The 18,847-nt window shown below is 33.7% G+C and overlaps 1 protein-coding gene across 1 annotated transcript; it reads right to left on the reverse strand.

Moving 5' to 3' along the window:
- Window positions 1-125: 125 nt before the first annotated feature.
- Window positions 126-18,569, reverse strand: LOC149084665 (cysteine protease ATG4B-like). Its single transcript, XM_089235077.1, has 13 exons — window positions 18,502-18,569; window positions 13,460-13,558; window positions 12,749-12,826; window positions 12,158-12,256; window positions 10,363-10,464; window positions 10,156-10,228; window positions 6,999-7,078; window positions 5,918-6,120; window positions 4,079-4,157; window positions 3,813-3,940; window positions 2,284-2,340; window positions 1,917-2,016; window positions 126-912 (listed from the first exon to the last, which is right to left on the reverse strand). The coding sequence occupies exons 1-13, from the start codon at window positions 18,518-18,520 to the stop codon at window positions 851-853; spliced, it is 1,179 nt and encodes a 392-aa protein (XP_089091203.1). The 5' UTR covers window positions 18,521-18,569; the 3' UTR covers window positions 126-850.
- Between the last annotated feature and the right edge of the window lie 278 nt (window positions 18,570-18,847).

Here is an 18,847-nt window from a genome sequence, read left to right on the forward strand (position 1 = left end):
CTGGAAATAGCAAATTTGATTGATAATATCGGTTTTGTTTGCGCATGTTGATACATGGGAAGAAAGTAAACTAGAAAAATTTGAAAAACACACATAAAACATTATAAGACATGTGTTTTATGTTTGTAGCTTTTTCCACATTTATTTTTTATGGCAAAATATTTGTCATGGATGTATGGGCAATACTAATAAATTGATTAAAAAAGAGAGGTGATACTTTTCCCATCCTTGTCCAGAGTGATAAATGTAGTGAAATTTATCAAACATACCAAGGCAATTGATCATTATGACTGGCGATAACACATAATTACCAATTCATCACATTTACTGCAACATATATTCTTCAATATGCTGAGAAGAAAACTTTTACACAAGTTAATGATATACTTGAATTTTCTGATACTGATTGAAAAACTGAAAATTGCCCTCATGAATGAACCGTTTTTCATGTATATATATATAATATGAATTTTATTTTTTTACAAGAAATTATAAATAGGAAGACATTGAAACAGTTTCACATTTTAAAGCTTCTTGTGCAGAACACTCAAGAAAATAAAAATTACAAAAAATTCTGTTAAAATATTTTCTATGTGAAAGAGAGAGAGAGAAAAAAAAAAAGAGATCAATTGATAAATAACTATTTCCAACATATTCTTTTTTTATAAACCCAATGTAACATTGGTACCGGTTTCGAAAAACTTCTTACAGTATATATATATATTATGTACACATATTTCAATCGAATCCACTTACAAATGTTAAAAAAAAACAATTATGTAAAAAAATTATGTATAAGAAGGCATTTCACACTCTACTGAGCAAAAAAAAAAGAAAAAAGACTACACTGTTATAAAAGTTCAAACTCGTTGTCAGATGTGTAGTTTTGTTCAGCCTCACCTGCTGAGAAACCTGAAATTAACAGAAATATCTTTACGATAGAATTTAAGGTATATAGAAAAGGAATCAAAGTTTTGGTGAACATTTTCTTTGCATGCAGCTCTGTCGTACAGCTTTGTATCTGAAGCAGATGTCTAAATTATAAGTTTACAAATATTTAATGTTCAAATTACAACAATTGCTACAATTTATAGTTTTGTTTCCCCATGCTTTGAAAATTCTAGGCTATACAGTGATACTCTGACTTGTGTAAGTAAGTCAAATCAGTTGCAAGTTGAAAATTCTAGGCTATACTGATACTCAGACTTACTTAAGTAATTTGTTCCAAGACTAAATGAGAACTGAATCAATAAAATGGAATGGCATTACAGATTCTACAATGTCCACAACTCAAAGTAAAAATCAGTGTGATAGCCACAAATGCATTTCCCAGAAGCAAAAAAATACAAAACTTTCATTTCAGCAAAAACATCATAGCTTCTATTTTCTGAACAAAAAACACTTTCTTCTCATTGACTTTTTAATGCTTCTACACATTACTAAACTTTTGTAATGCATGTGATGGGCAGTTGAAAAGAAAAAAATGAGAATGAATGGACAGTTTTTGCCTGTTTGTCATAAGCAAAGCTGGGCTTATGCAGTTATTGTCATTGATACCCTTTTGCAAAAATTGATTAGGAAATATCTCGACCATCTGCCATGCACCTGACTTTGTGCCGAGTGACTTCCACTTTTTTCTTTGCACGAAGAAACATCTGATCTCATAGGACAACACCCCCGCAATGATGACAAGAATGAAAATGAGGTAGAAATGAAGTTCTGATAGCCAGTATTAACAGCTCTAGTTCATACTAGTCATTGTATTTTTACTTTTTTTGGATATACCTCATGGTACTTTACTTGAAAACATATTCCTCAGATGTTTCGATTTCAACTCAATTTTCGACAATGCATGAAATTTCAAAAATTTAATTTCTATGAATGAACTTGAATTTTTTTTTCCAATAGTATTTTACCTGCATTTTGAACATCGTCAGAATCATCTGAGTAAGGTATCAACGGCAGCTTGTCTTCTAATATCTCAAACAATGCATCACTCTCTGGATGGAGAAGTATCTGGAAATATAGGTGTTATATGATGTTATGCTATATATAAATATAGATTTGAAATGAAAAAGTGAGAGAATACTAACAGCCTTGTGGAGCTGCTATATGCCATCAATGTAAAACTCATCCCGTGAAAAAAATCTTATTGCCCATAGAGGGAAAAATTTGTATTTTTTTATATACAAGTTAATTTGCTTATTTAATGCAATGTGAGACTATAAAAGTGTCAAAATCCTATTAGTCACTCTAAAGCAAGAGAGAAAAATGCTTGCTTACATTTTTTGCCATTGTACACCAATCTTCAAAATCCTTTTTGTCTCTGCAGAAGAAACACTGAAACACATTAAAAGAAAAACATGAATAGAAATGATTTCCTTCCAAGCATTTGAACAGAATCATGATATACTGATAGCATGAAAAACAAAATGTAAAGATTTCACTATTCTCTAATATAGATGAACTTTAAATTTTTTTTTGTAATATTAATGAGACGTTAAAATTATGCATGGAAATGCACATAAAAAAATGTTTAATGCAGAGGGTACCAAACTTTGAGGGTTTTCAGAATCACACTCAAAATTCATCTAATAGCTAATGAGGTAGGTCACTTTGAAGCCCAATCAAACATTATGAGTCAAGAAAAAAAGCATTAGACAATGCTTTTTCCTTCTCTATTTGACAGCAAAAGACACTTGAAATCAACCCCAAAACATTGAAATATCAGGAAAAGACTTGTATGATATGTTAAAATTGATTGTAGGGCTGCATTGATATCAGTTCTATCTATTTATAATTGAGCATTCTCCTTCAATCAAGTAAATGACATCTTTCACGCTATGTGATCCCTAAATTTTGAGTGAAAAATATGAAATTCTTGATCATAACAGCATGATTTCTTTTTTACAATTCTTGTAACAGTAGTCATGACTGCCTTTCATATTCTAAGTTGAAAATTATCTATAGTAAAAGCCCATTGAAACAACAGCTTACAATCATAGGAAAAATTATCATTATAAAGGAATTCTCATAAGCGAATTTCAATTTTTTGCACTGTGAGGTAAAACTTTTCAGTTTTGTGTCTGTATTATAATTGTCTTTTAGATTATTTTTTTGTTCTGATATTGGCAAATGAACAGGATTTTAATCATGAAATTGATTTTTGGCTCACAGCAGTTGATTCTCCAGAAAGGGTTCTTCGCACAAAATTTTGTATTGTCAGAACAATTTTGCTGACTGACCGAACAATTAAAATTCTCAATTATTATCTTACTACTCAATTCCATGACTTAAACCATAAACATGGTCTGTAAGACAGAGGAAGTCAATAGAAGTTGAAAGTCATATATTCCGTGTGTGTATATTGGTAAGGAAAATGAAATGAATGGGAGGAAAAAAGGTAAAAATTTGACTTATCTGTGTCTATCCGTTATTAGAATTACCTAAGAATAATGTTTAGTAGGAGCATGTGTAATGATGAGTGATTAGTAATCCATCCGTAATTCAATTCTTAGAGATAACAAGGAAAAATTGGCATTTTTGAGAATTTTGTTGACGTTACAACTAAGTTTCCTGATCTTCAACTAGTTATAAATGAATATTTTTTGCATCGTTAACATTAATTTTTTTGACAATCATTTGTAACAGCCAGATTCTCATTATATGCTGTTCTTGTTACAATAAACTTTCACTGCATTTTACATAATCAATAAAGCTAAAAGGGAAGAAACATGTAATTGCCTACTTATTAAAAATAATTTTGGATAATATGAAATGTTCATTTATAAACATAAGGTTTTTTTTGTTACCAGAGCTATAGATGGATCAAGTTGTTTAAAACTCATCTGACCAGGATAACGACAGTGATACGTTGAATCGACCATTTCAGGTGTATGTACTTGGGTGGTGTGAGGATCGAGGTAGATTAATGAATCACCTGCAATTGGATTTTTTTTTTTTAATAAGAGCATTTTATTAATATTTTTCAAATTTATAACTTAACAATACTGTCCAATTTTGATAAGATTTAAAAAAAATTATTTGTGTTCACAAGCTACAATCAGCGCATACTCACCAATGCACCCTATAAAATATGAAGCATGATTCGTTCTTCCACCAATGATACCAATACATTGACTGAATGTAAACACAGCCTAAAAATCAAATAAAACTTATATTTTTTTTCTCCTCTGTGCATAGCACATTTATGTCATTTGAAATTTAAATAAAAAACACATAAGCCTCTTTTACTCGAAAAATAGTCTTGTGGACATGTGTGGTTACATAATCAATATTCATATATTTCTTTGCATTTAGCATAGTAGAGAATTTCCATTCATTCAATTCATTAATCAACAAGCCATTTTCACATTGATACAAGCTCTATAATGGTGGTATCATGCAATTATAAACTGTGAGGAAACTTTTCTAATAAATGTCAAGAAATACAAAATGTGAAACTATTCTACAAATCATTTTTAAATGTGTGTCATCATATTTGTATATATGGTATATTTCGAGCGGAATCGTGTATTTTCGAAGAGATTATTTGTTAAACTGCTCTTGGCAGATAAGCATTGTTTAGGGGTAAGGGACACTGCAGTTGGAAAAAGTTTGCGAACCCCTGCATACGCAATAATGTTTTAAACTTTTTGCTACAGTCGAGAATAGTAAATCTCCACTTTGGACCAGAAAAAAAGTTTGCAGAAGTCTGTTGTCGAGTATGGTCGAAGCAAGACATGTTAGGATTACAATAAAATGCTAAAAAATTGTTAGTCCAAACCAGAAGAGCATTCTGGAGTGAAAATTTAGTAAACTGTACCACAGTAGTGAAAAAAAAATTACTTGATTTCTCATTTTCTCGAAAGATATTGTACAGGGTGTCCCATAAAGGACTTCATTTCAAAACGTAATAGCTCGGGACCGGTGATTGATAGAAGAATAGAACAAATAGTATGCTTATTTTGAAAATCATAAAAATTTGATACAGAAGTTTTAAAACTAGTTGCAAATGTCGTTGCAGGTGAGGCTGTATGACTTGGTTGCAGTACAGAGTTTGAAAAATAGGGTATAAAATGTTCCTTTCAAGCAGTCGTAGCAATCACATCACAATTCATTCAAATGAGATGAACCTTTTGCATCACAGAAAGGCTGCAAACAAAGAATGGAATTTTCAGTCACCCTCTGTAATGTCTCAACAGATATACCTTTATATGCATATACCTCGCAGATCAAATTTTGAAGCTCATCCAGAATCGCAGGATTGTTCTGGAAACAGTGTCCTTCAATTTACCCCTCAGAAAGTAGTTGCGGAGAGGGAGGTTAAGATAGTGTGAGTATGGAAGCCAATCCATGCCTGTTCCAATAAATGTGGAATAGTTCAATGCAATGACTGTTCCTGAAGTGTTCCTCAAAAAAGGAAAAACCATTAAGATAAAATGTGGTTGGGCACTGCCTTGCATGAACGATGCAAAGCCTTATCCATCTTCTATTCTAGATGACAAATTGTTCCAAAATAACACCATTCAGTAGTGATCGTTTGTGCGATTCTTGTGCTGCGAAAGGTGCACATTTTGAATCGATTGTGATGTGATTGCAATGCCTGCTTGCAAAAGACAGTTTATAGCCCATATAAACTTCATGCTGTGACTTCAGTGTGCAGTGCTACATGAACTGGCAACTAATTCTCAAACTTCTGTATCACATTTTTAGCTTTCAAAATAAACAAACCACTTGTTACATTCTTTAATCGATCACCGTTTCCAAGTTATTTCATTTTAAAATCAGGGAGTCTTTTGTGGGACACAATGTATAAGAATATTTACTATAGTAGTCTTAAAGTGTTTTTTTTTTTTTTGTTCGACTTATGCCAAATAGAAAATTCAGGTGAATATCGATGATATCTGGAAATTACCTTTAACTTTTCAAAGTAGTTTGGAATGATGTCAGAAAGTCCCAATCTCAACGGTATAATCAGCAACAATGGACAGAAATCACATCCAGCAGAATCTCCAGGAACTTCAACCTCTCGCAATGGCTGCTCATTTTGATTATAACAAGGATCTTCAGTTTGACATCTGGACATTTTCTTGGAAGCGAATTCTCTACAGGTTTTCACTGAAAGAAAAACAAAAAGACTAGGAAGTTGATAATGATGTCAAAAAAGTATTTTTAATGCTATATTTTCAGTCTTCAACACTTTTGTAATCAGTATTTGTTATATGACATGAATGTCGCTCATCACTTGTTAATACAAGATATACGGAAGACTGGATGTTATGAAGATCTTCACAACATCCAGTTTTCCATATATCTTGTAGTATTTGTTATACAGGGTGATTACTCAATTCCCTTTACAGCATTTCACTGGCGAACCATTGATCCTAGAAGAATACTTCCAATTAAAAAGTATCAAAAATGTGTAGAACTCAGATACATCATTCATGTGGCAAGGGTTGTATAGTTATTAAGATAAAAATTACTTTTTATATGGACACCCTGCCTTCAAAAACCCAATTACAAAGTGATTGCCATATCTCTCCTGATACCAAAAAAATACACCTTTTGTAAGTGCAATATTCGAGATATTTGATTAAAAGAAACAGAGGAAAGTTGAGAAAAACAGCATATATATAAACTACACTTCTTTCCCTTATTTATGCAGTTCTTTTCCCAATTTTTCTTTCTTGAATTCAAATATTGCAATTAGAAATGTCAAATTTTTTTGTTGGTCTCGGGAGAGACAAAGCAATAACTTTCTAATCAAGTTTTTGGGCACAAGGGTACGGTATAAAAAGTTAATTTTTTTTAAATTTTAATAACTATATAACTCCTTGAAAACATGAATGACGTATCTGAGTTCTATACATTATTTTTGGAATTTTTTCTAATTGGAAGTATGCTTCTAGGATCAACGGTTCACCAGTGAAATGCTGCAAGGGGAATTAAGCAATCACCCTGTATAGTTATACAAAAGAAACAACAACAATATTTACTTATTTCTTTCCTTATCACCATATTGTCGAGAGCAACATGAATAGCAACATCATTGCTGGCATCTTCCAAAATGAGCTTCCTGGATCATTGAAAAAAATAAGCATTAGGATTCACACAAACATTCACGTTCAATTTTATTTGAATTGGGAATACAATAGACCATAGTTTCCCAAACTTTTTGTTCTATCGCCTCCTTATTCGGAATTTTTTTCCTGTCATTGCCCTTGACTCAAGTGAACTCATACAATCTTTTGTTATTCTCATAGCTTCTATTGCCCCTCTGGACCTTTCTTTCTTTCATATCGAGCACAACTTTGGCCTATCACCATGGGCAATTTACTACAGATTGAGTTGAGCCGGAAGTGTGAGTGCGTACATGGTGGTATGTGCGTGAATTAATGCCATCATTTATATTTCAAATTGTAACTTTTTAACAGGGAGATCGGCTCGCATTTGTGCCTTGAAGTTGAGAACCACAGAAAACCAACTTCAGCCGACTAACACTGTGGCGACGGTGGGGAAAAATTTTCATCTTTGCCCCTACCGGGACTCAAACCAGGGTCCCTCGAATGCTCCACCTTCCAAGCTATAGTGACAGATGCCTCTTTGGACTATTCCATTGCCCACTGGGGGCGATATTGTCCACTTTGAGAAACACTGCAATCGACTCTTAATAACCTGGTTGTGCCCTGGTCTGGTCTGTCAAGTAATTATGTATTTTTAGGCAGGTTTTCTTCGAGTGTAAAAGAGAAAAAAAGACTCTCACTCAAAAAATTAGAAAGAGTAAGACGGGGGAGGATACCCCCTTAGGCAACATAATCATAGCATAATAAAAAAAATCCCTAAAAAATTTTTTTTGGAAAAATTAAAAAAAAAATTCACAGCACAATATTTTACCTGTTAAAAAGTCTCGCCACAGAGAGCAACAGGACTACAATACAATTATTCAATCATTACACTTCATTCATAGTTAGAAAAGTTAATGGCAGATGGAAGCACTACACACAACAAACATTACACAGAAACAAACTTCACGTCAGGTTCACTACACATACACAAACATTCCAACATGTACCAATTCGTTAGAAGTTCCGCAGAGGAATATGGATGAGGTATATGCATGGTTTAGTAGTAGTAGCACACTATTTCAGTATCCTGTAAGATTGACTTGAGCAAAGCAAAATGACAGAAATGACTTGGTAACAAAAACATTTTTTGGCCAAAATAGGGTACTAGCAACCACAGATTTTTTTTTTCTATCTCCCCTCATAATTTATATTAAATTATTTTTTTGGAGTCTCCCACAGTCCAGTCTGTCAACTTCCTTCGACAATGTGCCCAAAAAATTATGAAGACATGTAAATTTTTTAAGAATATGATGTTCATTCGAGACCACTTCCACGAGCACAGTGCAAAATGTGTAAATTACAAGGTCCGATATAAATAAGTGAAGATGGACCAGATAGTTTTACTTCATTGTCCATCCCATTTTTCAAAAGGATTTGTTTAAATTTTAACGCTCCTCAGAGTAAACGTTTTTGAAAGATGAAGCACTTTCATTTCTAGCTCTTTGCTGAGCATTGTAAATATTGTTTATGCCTCTGCATGACCTAAAAATACAGAAGACAACTGAATGTTATTGGGTATCATCAGAGTCATAAAACCTAGAATAGGCCTATGTACCCAACTGCTTTGTTATACAAACTGTTGTGTCACCTTTACACAAAATGTAAACCATAATTTTGACTGTTACTGCCTAAGACCATGAAGTAGTACGTACAAAATTATTTTTTTTTAAACCAGGTCAAAGTTTTTAATCACTACTCTACTTATAGAAATGTCCTCTCCACTTGTCAATACAAGATTCATTGAAAGACTGGTTATTTATTAGTGGAGATGAAGATTACAAGGAAGAAAATTCATCACTGCCCCCAGGGTTTTATACGCTCCAAGGTTGAAGTATTCTGTCTGCTTCCATAGCTTAGATGGTAGAGCACTCGTCCGGCAAGTGAGAGACCGGGGTTCGAGTCCCCATGGGGGCAGTGATGAATTTTCTTCCTTTTAATCTTCATCTCCACTAATAACCAGTCTTTCAATGAATCTTGTACTACTCCACTTGTTGAACCCTAAGCAAATGAAAAATTAATAAACCAGAAAATGGTCCACATACACCCCCTCCCAAATAACTTTAAAAACAATATGATTTCTGCTTTGGCAGAATCATTAATTGCAACTACATTTGTATTATTTGGCATTATTTTGATGATTCCCTCCTCGATTAAAATCAATTATATGAATTTTGTTGATAGGTTCTGGTAAAAAAGTAGGGCAAAAACTAGAAAGTAGGACTCAAAGTAAAACATTTTACCAAAAAGTAGGATGAGTGGAAGCCCTGCATGTCACTGGGTGTCTTTTCGCAAAAGTTTATGCTATTTAAATAAGCTTTTCAATTGACTTTCAGTAATCTGGAGATTTAGATAATCAGGCACACCCTGGTCTGATATGTGCCATATTAGCGGGAGGCTACTACAGCTTGCATTAAAAAAAATTATGTTTTATTTTGCTTGAAACCAGCAATAGCTTGTTATATATATATATGTTACAGTACATGTGATAAATAGGTGATTATCCATAACCATTCATTATTATGCATAATCACTACAATTGTGTCAGTTTGATAAATGTAAGAAAACTCATTGAACTATTTTGCTGGTGATTATGCATCAAACTTGCTGTAAGGGTGCTTGGAACTCGAAATAAGTTCAAGACCTCTGTCTTAGACTGAAGTTTGAGCAAAACTGTCCAGTAAATTGAAATTATTCATTGACAATTTATCATATTCACTAACAGGAACTGAGGATTATACATAAATGTGATAAATTTGCAAAATTTATCAAACAAAATGGTCGGTTTTACAAACCTCCAATTTACGAACTGCACATTTTCAAGAACTAATCTTCTGTTCCCAAACAATATACTATTTGGTCAAATGTCTTTTCCACTCACAAACTTTTGATTTTGCAAACTATTTTTCACGTCCATACGGGTTCTTAAAAAAGAGCATCGATTGTACATATAAATACTACACAGTATCTACAAAATCTACCAATTTGGCACATAAAAATGCTGTGATAACTTAGAAAAAAACATCCTTACTTGAGAACTTGAGCAATAGTGTTTGGGCCGAACCATTCACCAATTTTCTTGTCCAGAACATCGCCCAGTGATGCTAAAAAAAGAAAGAAAAATAAACTGATATAGTTTTTGTGGATCATATTGACTGGTATTTCTTGCAATAAAGACAGAATTTACGTTACCCAATAATAAATATACTGATAATTATGTGCAATTAAAAAAAATCACCTAATTTGTGAACTGAGAAAATGCAGTCTTCGGTATCGTTGAATTTGTTGCGTATCTGGACATATTGATCGTCATCACATTCTGTTTCGCTCCAGACCCAGTCTAATAAAAAAATAATATATACAGAAACTATTGTCGAGGTTATAACCATCTTCCGTTATGACCATACCACTTGGTGCATTTTCTTCAAATTTATGTGTCTTAGTGTTAAATATTTTCTTTTGTGTTGATGTTATCAATAATGTTAATTTTATGTCCATAAATTTGTGCATTTTTTAAAAAACAAGGTATGCGGAAAGAAACTAGCCAAAATGTGCCAATTTATTGTAGAAATGTGTGGTTGGTATGATTATAATATGGGAGAGTATTTTGTTGAAATGGTCTATTTAAAGAAAAACTCAGCAGAATACCAAATTTCTTTTGTAATTCACGTTTTGTTATTTTAATTTACTAAGTAGCTTCGATTTTTACAGTAATGCATAATGCCCATGGCTTAGACCAGCAGTTCTTTTGTGCGCCATGGACTCTTTGTGCCAATAAAATGAAAGTCACAGATCCTTTTCCTGAACAAAATTTGGCACACAATGTAAGAACAATACATTGCTTGTTTTCTCATCCAACGTCATGGACTGCATGAAACCTCTCCAAGGAAGTCCTAGAATAAGGGTGCTCAATCTTTAGGAGAGTGCGGGCCACTTCATTGGTTTGGAAATGAGTAGCAGGCCACTTAAGTGATCCGCAAAAGCACTGCATGCCATTTAAGTAATCCAGAAATGTGTTATGGGTCATTTAAATGATCTAGAAATATGCCATGGGTCACATAAGTGATATGGTAGACCAAAAGATGCTAAAGTGCTCTGGAAATGTGCCGCAGGTCACTCAAGTGATTTTATAAATACGCTGCCGGTCAATTAAATGATCTGGGCACAAGCTGTAGGTCATCTAAGTGCTCTAGAACTTTGGGGTTAATTGAGTGATCTAGAAATTTGTAGTGGGTTATTCAAGTGATTTGAGAATGTGCCGGTTAGTTTATTTTTAGAAAATTAAGTTTGTCACAGGCCATTTCAAATGACTGCAGGCCGAATGTGGCCCTCGGACCATGGGTTGAGCCTAAGAGGTCCACACATAAGCAATCAAAATAATATAGGCTACCCCACGAGGCATGAAACAGTTTTGTTATATCTATGTTCATTGCAAGTCTGAGTGTATTATGTTCTCCCTCCTGCTAACCAGATCATGGCCCTTTGTCTTGTCTCAATGAAGAGAAAACAGGTGATCGAAGAAGACCTGGGCTTTGTTGAAAAATTTATGTATGTGTTGCGAACCTAACTCTAACATGAAGTTAATTTCTGTGTAATGTTTGTTATAGTGCTGGCATATGCCATCTATTTTTCAAACTATGAGTGAAGTGTACTCATTGAATATTTGCATTGTTGTAGGCTTGTTGCTTTCTGTGGTGAGACTTTTTAATGAGAGGATTGGCTCACATTCTCGCTTCAAAGTTGGGAACCACAAAAAACTAACTTTAATATGTTCATATACATATGTTATATGTATAAGCTGAGACAGCTTACAAAGTAGCGAGAACAAGTCCTTCAAACCAGGGCATCTTGTCACTCTTACTCTATTCATAAATTGTTCATTGAAAGCAAGACCCTTTTTAGGAAAAAAAATTTATGACCTTTCAATTATTCACATGACACGTCACCATTTTCAGAATGGTCACACAGAAAGATCTAGCTAACATTGTGTGTGCGTGTGTGCTAAAAAAAAATTTAATGACTGGGATACTGACCTCGACCCAAATGCCTCATCAGCAAGGCCTGAGCCATAACCATTTGACCACACCGGTGCATACAACCCCAGCCAGTGTCTGTGGTAAAACCAGCATCGCCTACATGCGAGAAATATGAAAATTATAAATAATTTACCCCACATTTCTGAAGAGAAAAACCTCAGTTTTTATCATACTCCAAAATACAAATGTAAACCCATCAAAAAGTAGTACAGAAACTCTAAAAATACACAGATATAATGATGCTAAACTTTGCGTAGTTTTACGTTGAATGAAATCTAATGTGTACCAGGTTAATTCTGTCTGTTGCTGAAGGCTATACTTCTGGCCCAGGACAAATATTAAAGCGGCCCAACAAGCAATTTGAAAATAACATCCATAAAAATATTTCTCTAATATTTTAATACTTCAAGTAACTTTTGTCACCCCGTACAAAGATAACAATCTTTGTTCATTTCCAGTAAATTTAACATCAGCTATATTTTTCACTTCAAAAACGGCCAAAAATAACTTTCTTCTTCTTTTAATGCAGCCTAAACAACTCATAACATTGGACGCTAAGTGTCTCAAAAAATTTGAGAAAGAGCTTACCGAGAGGAGGGAACTGCTTCCGATATGTGAACCATAATTTGCTCTTGACCTCATCGTGCAGCTTTTCAAGCTCCTCGTCTATGGAAAACAAATAATGATAATTGAAAATAATAAAACAAAGTTGAAGCAAAACAAAATTCTTTTATGCACTCTGTTCATAAAAACTATAATAACAATAATAATCTCGTCAATTACTTTTACAAAGAAAAATACAATGACAACTTTTCTGTTAGCTTCAGAAAATTTTTGTTTCAATATTTAGGTGTCGCCACAGGAAGTCTAGCACTTGGTTTTTACAGGAATAAAAAGAGTTGTCAACCACTTTACATTTCATTTTTAGAAGTGCAATAGTGAAGTAACGTCATTAAAACTAACTGTGGAGACATCTACAAATGTCAGAGTTAAAACTATCTCTGCAGTTTTGCAAAGAAACAAAAAGATTGGTGGTTGCTTCTATAAAATACTGCATGAAGCTGATAGGCTGACGTGTATTTACATTAGATACCTTATCATCACTGAGACATATTATATGCCTCAGTGATGATAAGACATCTCATGTAAATACAGATAAAGGTGACAAGCTCCCCAGCCTGAAGATATTCATTGAGAAATTCTTAGATCATAAGACGCAGAATAAGCCTTTTTATAGTGAAATGAAATTTGTGTGAAGGTTTCCCATATTAATTCAGAAATAATTATTATTTGACTGACCGTCAAGAGTATTGTACTTCTTTCCAAGTATCCATACCGGTTCACTGGATCTCTTGAAATCAGCAAAATCAAACAATCCTGGTTCGTAGACTAGACAGGCTAAATTAATAAAAACCATATAAATTAGACACGTTATTTTATAAAATGTGTGAACATGCAAATGAAAAGATGCATTCGTACATATACAGTAGAACCTGTAAGCAAGCGAAATGTCAAGAGACTGAAATAATATTCTATTTGAAACAGATTTCAGTTTTATAAAGGGGCACATTAAAGCATTTATCATTATAATGGAACTATCTTTCGGTTCTGTTTAAGACATTGAACATTGAAGGACCTTCATCAAACAAAAACTCTGGCCATATCACTATATTACAATTTACTGCTATTAAAAAGTTGGGTTGGATATGAAAACGGCAACTATTGGTGGTCTTCTCAAGCTTGTTAGGAAACATATCTTGTTATCGATATTCTTCCTCCAGTTCAAACCTGTGACCTGACAGCAATCTTCATTGTTTTCTTAATCTTTCAATTAAGTAACAACAATTCAGAAACCGACATAAGAGGGATTAATCGAGCTGATTGCTTTGGAAACTGAAGCGATGCCTTATGAAGATTGTCAAGATTGAGAATTAGAAGACAAGTTCATTATGAGAAAAATAGCGCAAGGGCTCCATAAGTTTAAATTGGCAACAGATTTTTTCCCACGAAATAGACCCTTCCATGGTACTTTTTCACATACGTAGAAAAATTGGTAAAGGGTTACCAATTAATATTAGCGGGGTTACATTCCAGGAGTGACTACAAATACCAAAAATCTGCAAATAAACCAAACCCTAAAATTTTGTTCTTTAGTCATCTCATTTTTACAGTATCTGCTTTATGTAGAAGTAGTGGAGGTCCTAGAAGCAGGTGATGCTTTCTCGAAGAACAGCATAATAGCTGTTAGTTGTTTCTTCTAAATTCGAATTGATATCTTAGAGTATAATAACAAAGCCTCCAACAAATTAACTGGAATTTAGAAGAAACGACTAACAGCCATTATGCTGTTCTTCGAGAAAGCATAGCCAGCTTCTAGGACCCCGGCTCTGCTTCTACTTCTTCTACATAAAGCAGGTGCTGTAAAAATGAAATGTCTAAAGAACAAAATTTTAGGGTTTGGGTTATTTGCAGATTTTTCATATTTGCAGTCACCCCTGGAATGTAACCCCATGAATACGGAAAGTATACAAAAAAATTAACTGAAATTAAAATATGAAATGTACAACCCGAGAGAATCAAAATGTAACCCTGAGAACAAATTCTAAGCAAAATATTCCAAAAAGAAAACAAAAAATGATATGCACCATACAATGTATAACAAACAAGGGAAAAAAGCTCTGAAACGTGTATGAGCTAACAGACTCAACTGATTAAAATGCAGCGCTAAAGTCTATTGCTACTGGTGACCTCTATGAAATCACCTTCACATGATAACCAACAGTAGGCAACCTACTGCGGGGTGCATGTGTGGTGTAGTAGTAGTAGGTAGGGCCTCCAAAAAATGGCTCTGGGATCCATGATGTTCTTAAGTCAGCCACCTCGTTGGGCAATTTGCCTGTTGTGGCGTTGTATTTGTATTGTATTGTATTGTATAAAGGAAATCACCAAAGAAAAAAGGGGGTTGTATAGCAGTTCCGATAATCCTTATATTAAAAAAAATTGATTTTTTTTTTTGTATTGATCTTTGTAACGTAGTAATTGTTTTAACACATGATCATTATAATGAGTGTTAACTTAATATAAATCAGACTGGAACTTTTTAAAAACAGAAGAGTTTTCAGCATCTGTATTTTTACTTATCAATGTAAATTACAGTAAGAGAAGGTGTGCTTCGTTTTCAAATGATTTATCTGGCAGCTGTTCTCAACCTTTTTTTGCCCCATGGAGCCCTTTCCGGTATATATTTTCTATGGCGGAGTCCTTTGGTCTATTTTTTATTTATTCATCAAAGTTACTGATTTATTTTTATTTTTCAAAAATATTAATAATTATTATTTTTCTAATTTAATGTTTTTTTATTTTCCTAAGGCGGCCATAGAGCCCCTGGGAGTTCACGCAGAGCACGGGTTGAGAACAGCTGATTTATAGGAATACGTACATTTAAAAAAACCATGTGAGATTTGCCGGTAATTTGGTGATATACTTGGCCAACACCGTTCTCAGTAATCCCCCACAAAACCGCTCATGCACATAATCATTCGCCCAAGCAGCTATTATATGTACAACAAAAGATGTGAATACACTGAATTAATGCGATGAAACCAATGTTCTCGTCACATGATATGCAACAATCTTGAGCTATTTTCAAACAAGAGACATAAGATGGAATTCTGATTATGACTGCTAAGTATTATACAGTTGAATCCTGTTCCAACAAACTCCAAGAAATGGGAGAAATCACTTCGTTATAGCAAAATTTTGTTATATAAAGGAATTTCAGGGTTTTTTGCGTTGTTCTTATGTAAATTTATCTGGGGGAATGGAAAAGTGTTTGTTAAAATTAGTTTTTTTTTGCTATAATGGTATTTGTTAAAATGTGATTCAGCTGTATTGCTAAATTAGGCTGTTGGGGACATAAATTGAAGCATCACCAAATCATTAGTAGCACCGCTGTTCTGTGAATGTTCCGAATTTTGATTCCATGAAGATGTTTGGGGGAAAAAAGATATTGTATATGGCTGTTTTGCTCGCTTGTGTATAGTTTCAAGATGCCCATTGAAAAGGGATTATTTTCACTATTAAAAAGAAGCAGTGAGGTCAATAATGTCATCAGAATCGTCTATGTTAAGTTCTCAATATACTTCAAAATGGTGTGAACAATCAAATGGAAACAGCAAATACTGAATAATTTTCATATATTTCCCGTCAAACTTTTTTCACGTGCATGTGCTTAACCAAACCAAAAATGATTTATATTTTGAGTTTTAAGCTAATTTATTGTGCACCGTGTGTGGGAAAATGTATTTGAGTAGTCTGGATTAAACAATCATATATGTTTCTGTGGAAAAATTAGCAAGTTTTATTTTTTTGTTTGATTTCTGTGTACCATCAATATTTCCATATTGGAAGCGTACCAAATATTTTTTTATGCTGGATCAATATTGTGGGAATAATTATGTTTCTTGTGTAAAAAAAATAAAACCAACAAATATTCATACAAATAAAGCTATTCGAGTAAGAGGATTTTCCACTTCTACCCTCCCACCTATGCTAATAATACAAATTTAAAAAGTGGGGGGGGGGGGGACTTTGATAAACTTGATATTTTTCTCAATTTTTTATTCATAAATTTAGTAGAAAATGTTATTGATCTTTTGAGAAGTAATCGCACTCAAGTGCCGCGGGAAAAGATGTAGGGTGGGAAGCAACCAAAATATGAGGAATATTTCTGTAGTTATATTTAAAAATAGCGATACTCACACAACACTATTATTTCTAAACTGTTGTCTGAGCAATGGTTTTTATAATTATGAAATTTTTAAGTATTCTTTAATTTAAAAAAACCAAGCTGATTGCGAGTTCCAATTCGATACTCTCTGCTATATCAAATGCCCCCACTGTTGTCTCTAAGCGTGCCATGTTCCTTGCTCGCAGCTATATTCTAATCTTGCTTCTCTTCCCTCTCATTCGTTGCTTTGCTCGCCCCCACCCACTATGTTCTTAGCCTAATGCAATCCTTATTCATGAATTTGTCAAAGATAGAGCATCAGAATGTAGCCAAAGGTTAGTAAATGTGGTAAGAATGAGAAATTTTGGTTTCTGTATGTAACTTTAACCAAGATACTTTATATGAAAAAATATATATATACAGTCGGGCGTTACATTCCGAGAGTTGTCATGAATACGGGAAATCAGTGAATAACCGAAACCATAGGTTTTCTTCATATATCTCGTTTATTGAACATCATGAGAAGAGCAGGGTGACACAGAGGTATAAGGGAATGTAAAACAGGGTGCATCGATTTTTGGCGATGTTTTCTGAAAGAATGTTATGATTTCTGTTTTCCGTCTGTTCTTCTTCACATCATCAAGTATGTTGGAATATGTTGACAAGGCTTCCTCTACTAATTTTTCCACATGTGAAGAACGTACTATAGAGGGATCTATGTCATGAAAATATATTGCTGATTTGAACTTGTGAAGTCCTTCCACTATGTTACACATGGTGAACTCTCGTCTTCTACTTCTTTATCTCAATCTTCATCATCTGGTACCGTTTCAGGAACAGTAAACTGAATTAATTCCTCCTCTGTCAATACCTCTGAATTACTATTAATTAGCTGTTCGAAATTCTTCTACATCCATATCTTTGAACCCTTTTCCACCCACCTGTTTCGCTAACGTGACAATGTCTTTTATAGTCTCTTCTTCAGTTGGCTCTGTAGAAAAATGGTTGTGTCCTTTAGGGCACATTGTGGCCAAAGGTTAATCCAACCCGAGGTGACTGTTTCTCTCTTGGGAGCTGCCACAACTCTAGTGATGACAGTAATGTCATTAACAGGCCATCCAAAAATGAGCCATCCTAAACATGCACAACTCAAATTTTGTAAACAAGACGCATGAATGACGATTTCTGAGTGTTGCAAAAAAAAAAAAAAAAAACTCCAATAAAGTAAAAAAGCCGCCGACTGTACATTAAGGCCACTTTTATGAGACTTCTTGGAAAAAAAACCACTTATATCTTATACCATTTAAAGATATACTATCAGAGTATCCCCGAGATCACAAAATGTGGCGAGAATGAAAAGTTTTGGCTCATAATGAACCAATATGATATTTTTCATGGGAAAATTATATTTAGGCCACTTTTATTTGATTTTGTTTTCAAAAAATCAAATAAAAGTGGGAAAAAGACCAAACAACCCTGGAAAATATACCATTAATAATAACGCACTTGGATAGCGTGAATAGAAATAGACATTAAACAAGACCGTGGATTGAAATAAATAGAAGCTGACTAGAGGTAAACTAAAATAAATCTAGGAATATAATTCCATTACCAGCGTAAACTTCTTCCATGACAAGTGCATTCGTCGAAAACAAAACACACGAAGTCCGGACGGCTTGAGCCTCTCGGTCAGTGAGTCACGTGAGGATTAGAAACAAAAAGAAACCCACCCACCTTAATCAAGTTTTATCAAAAAAAAAATTATTTCTAACGTTGAAAATTCGAAAAATAAATAAAACTCTTTTTTTTCTCCTGGGGTAGCAGTCTTTTTCTCAGTCTAGAATATTAATTTAACGTCCAAACATTAAGAATTTGTGTCATCTATCGACTGACTGGTAAACACACTGAGCTATAAGTAAACCCGATTATTAAACTGCTGCTGCCGTCTGATATTTATG

This window comes from Pholcus phalangioides, unplaced genomic scaffold, assembly GCF_987345545.1.
Source record: "Pholcus phalangioides strain wild (caught in Gottingen) unplaced genomic scaffold, Ppha-v1.0 ptg000008l_1, whole genome shotgun sequence".
Classification (NCBI taxonomy): domain Eukaryota; kingdom Metazoa; phylum Arthropoda; class Arachnida; order Araneae; family Pholcidae; genus Pholcus; species Pholcus phalangioides.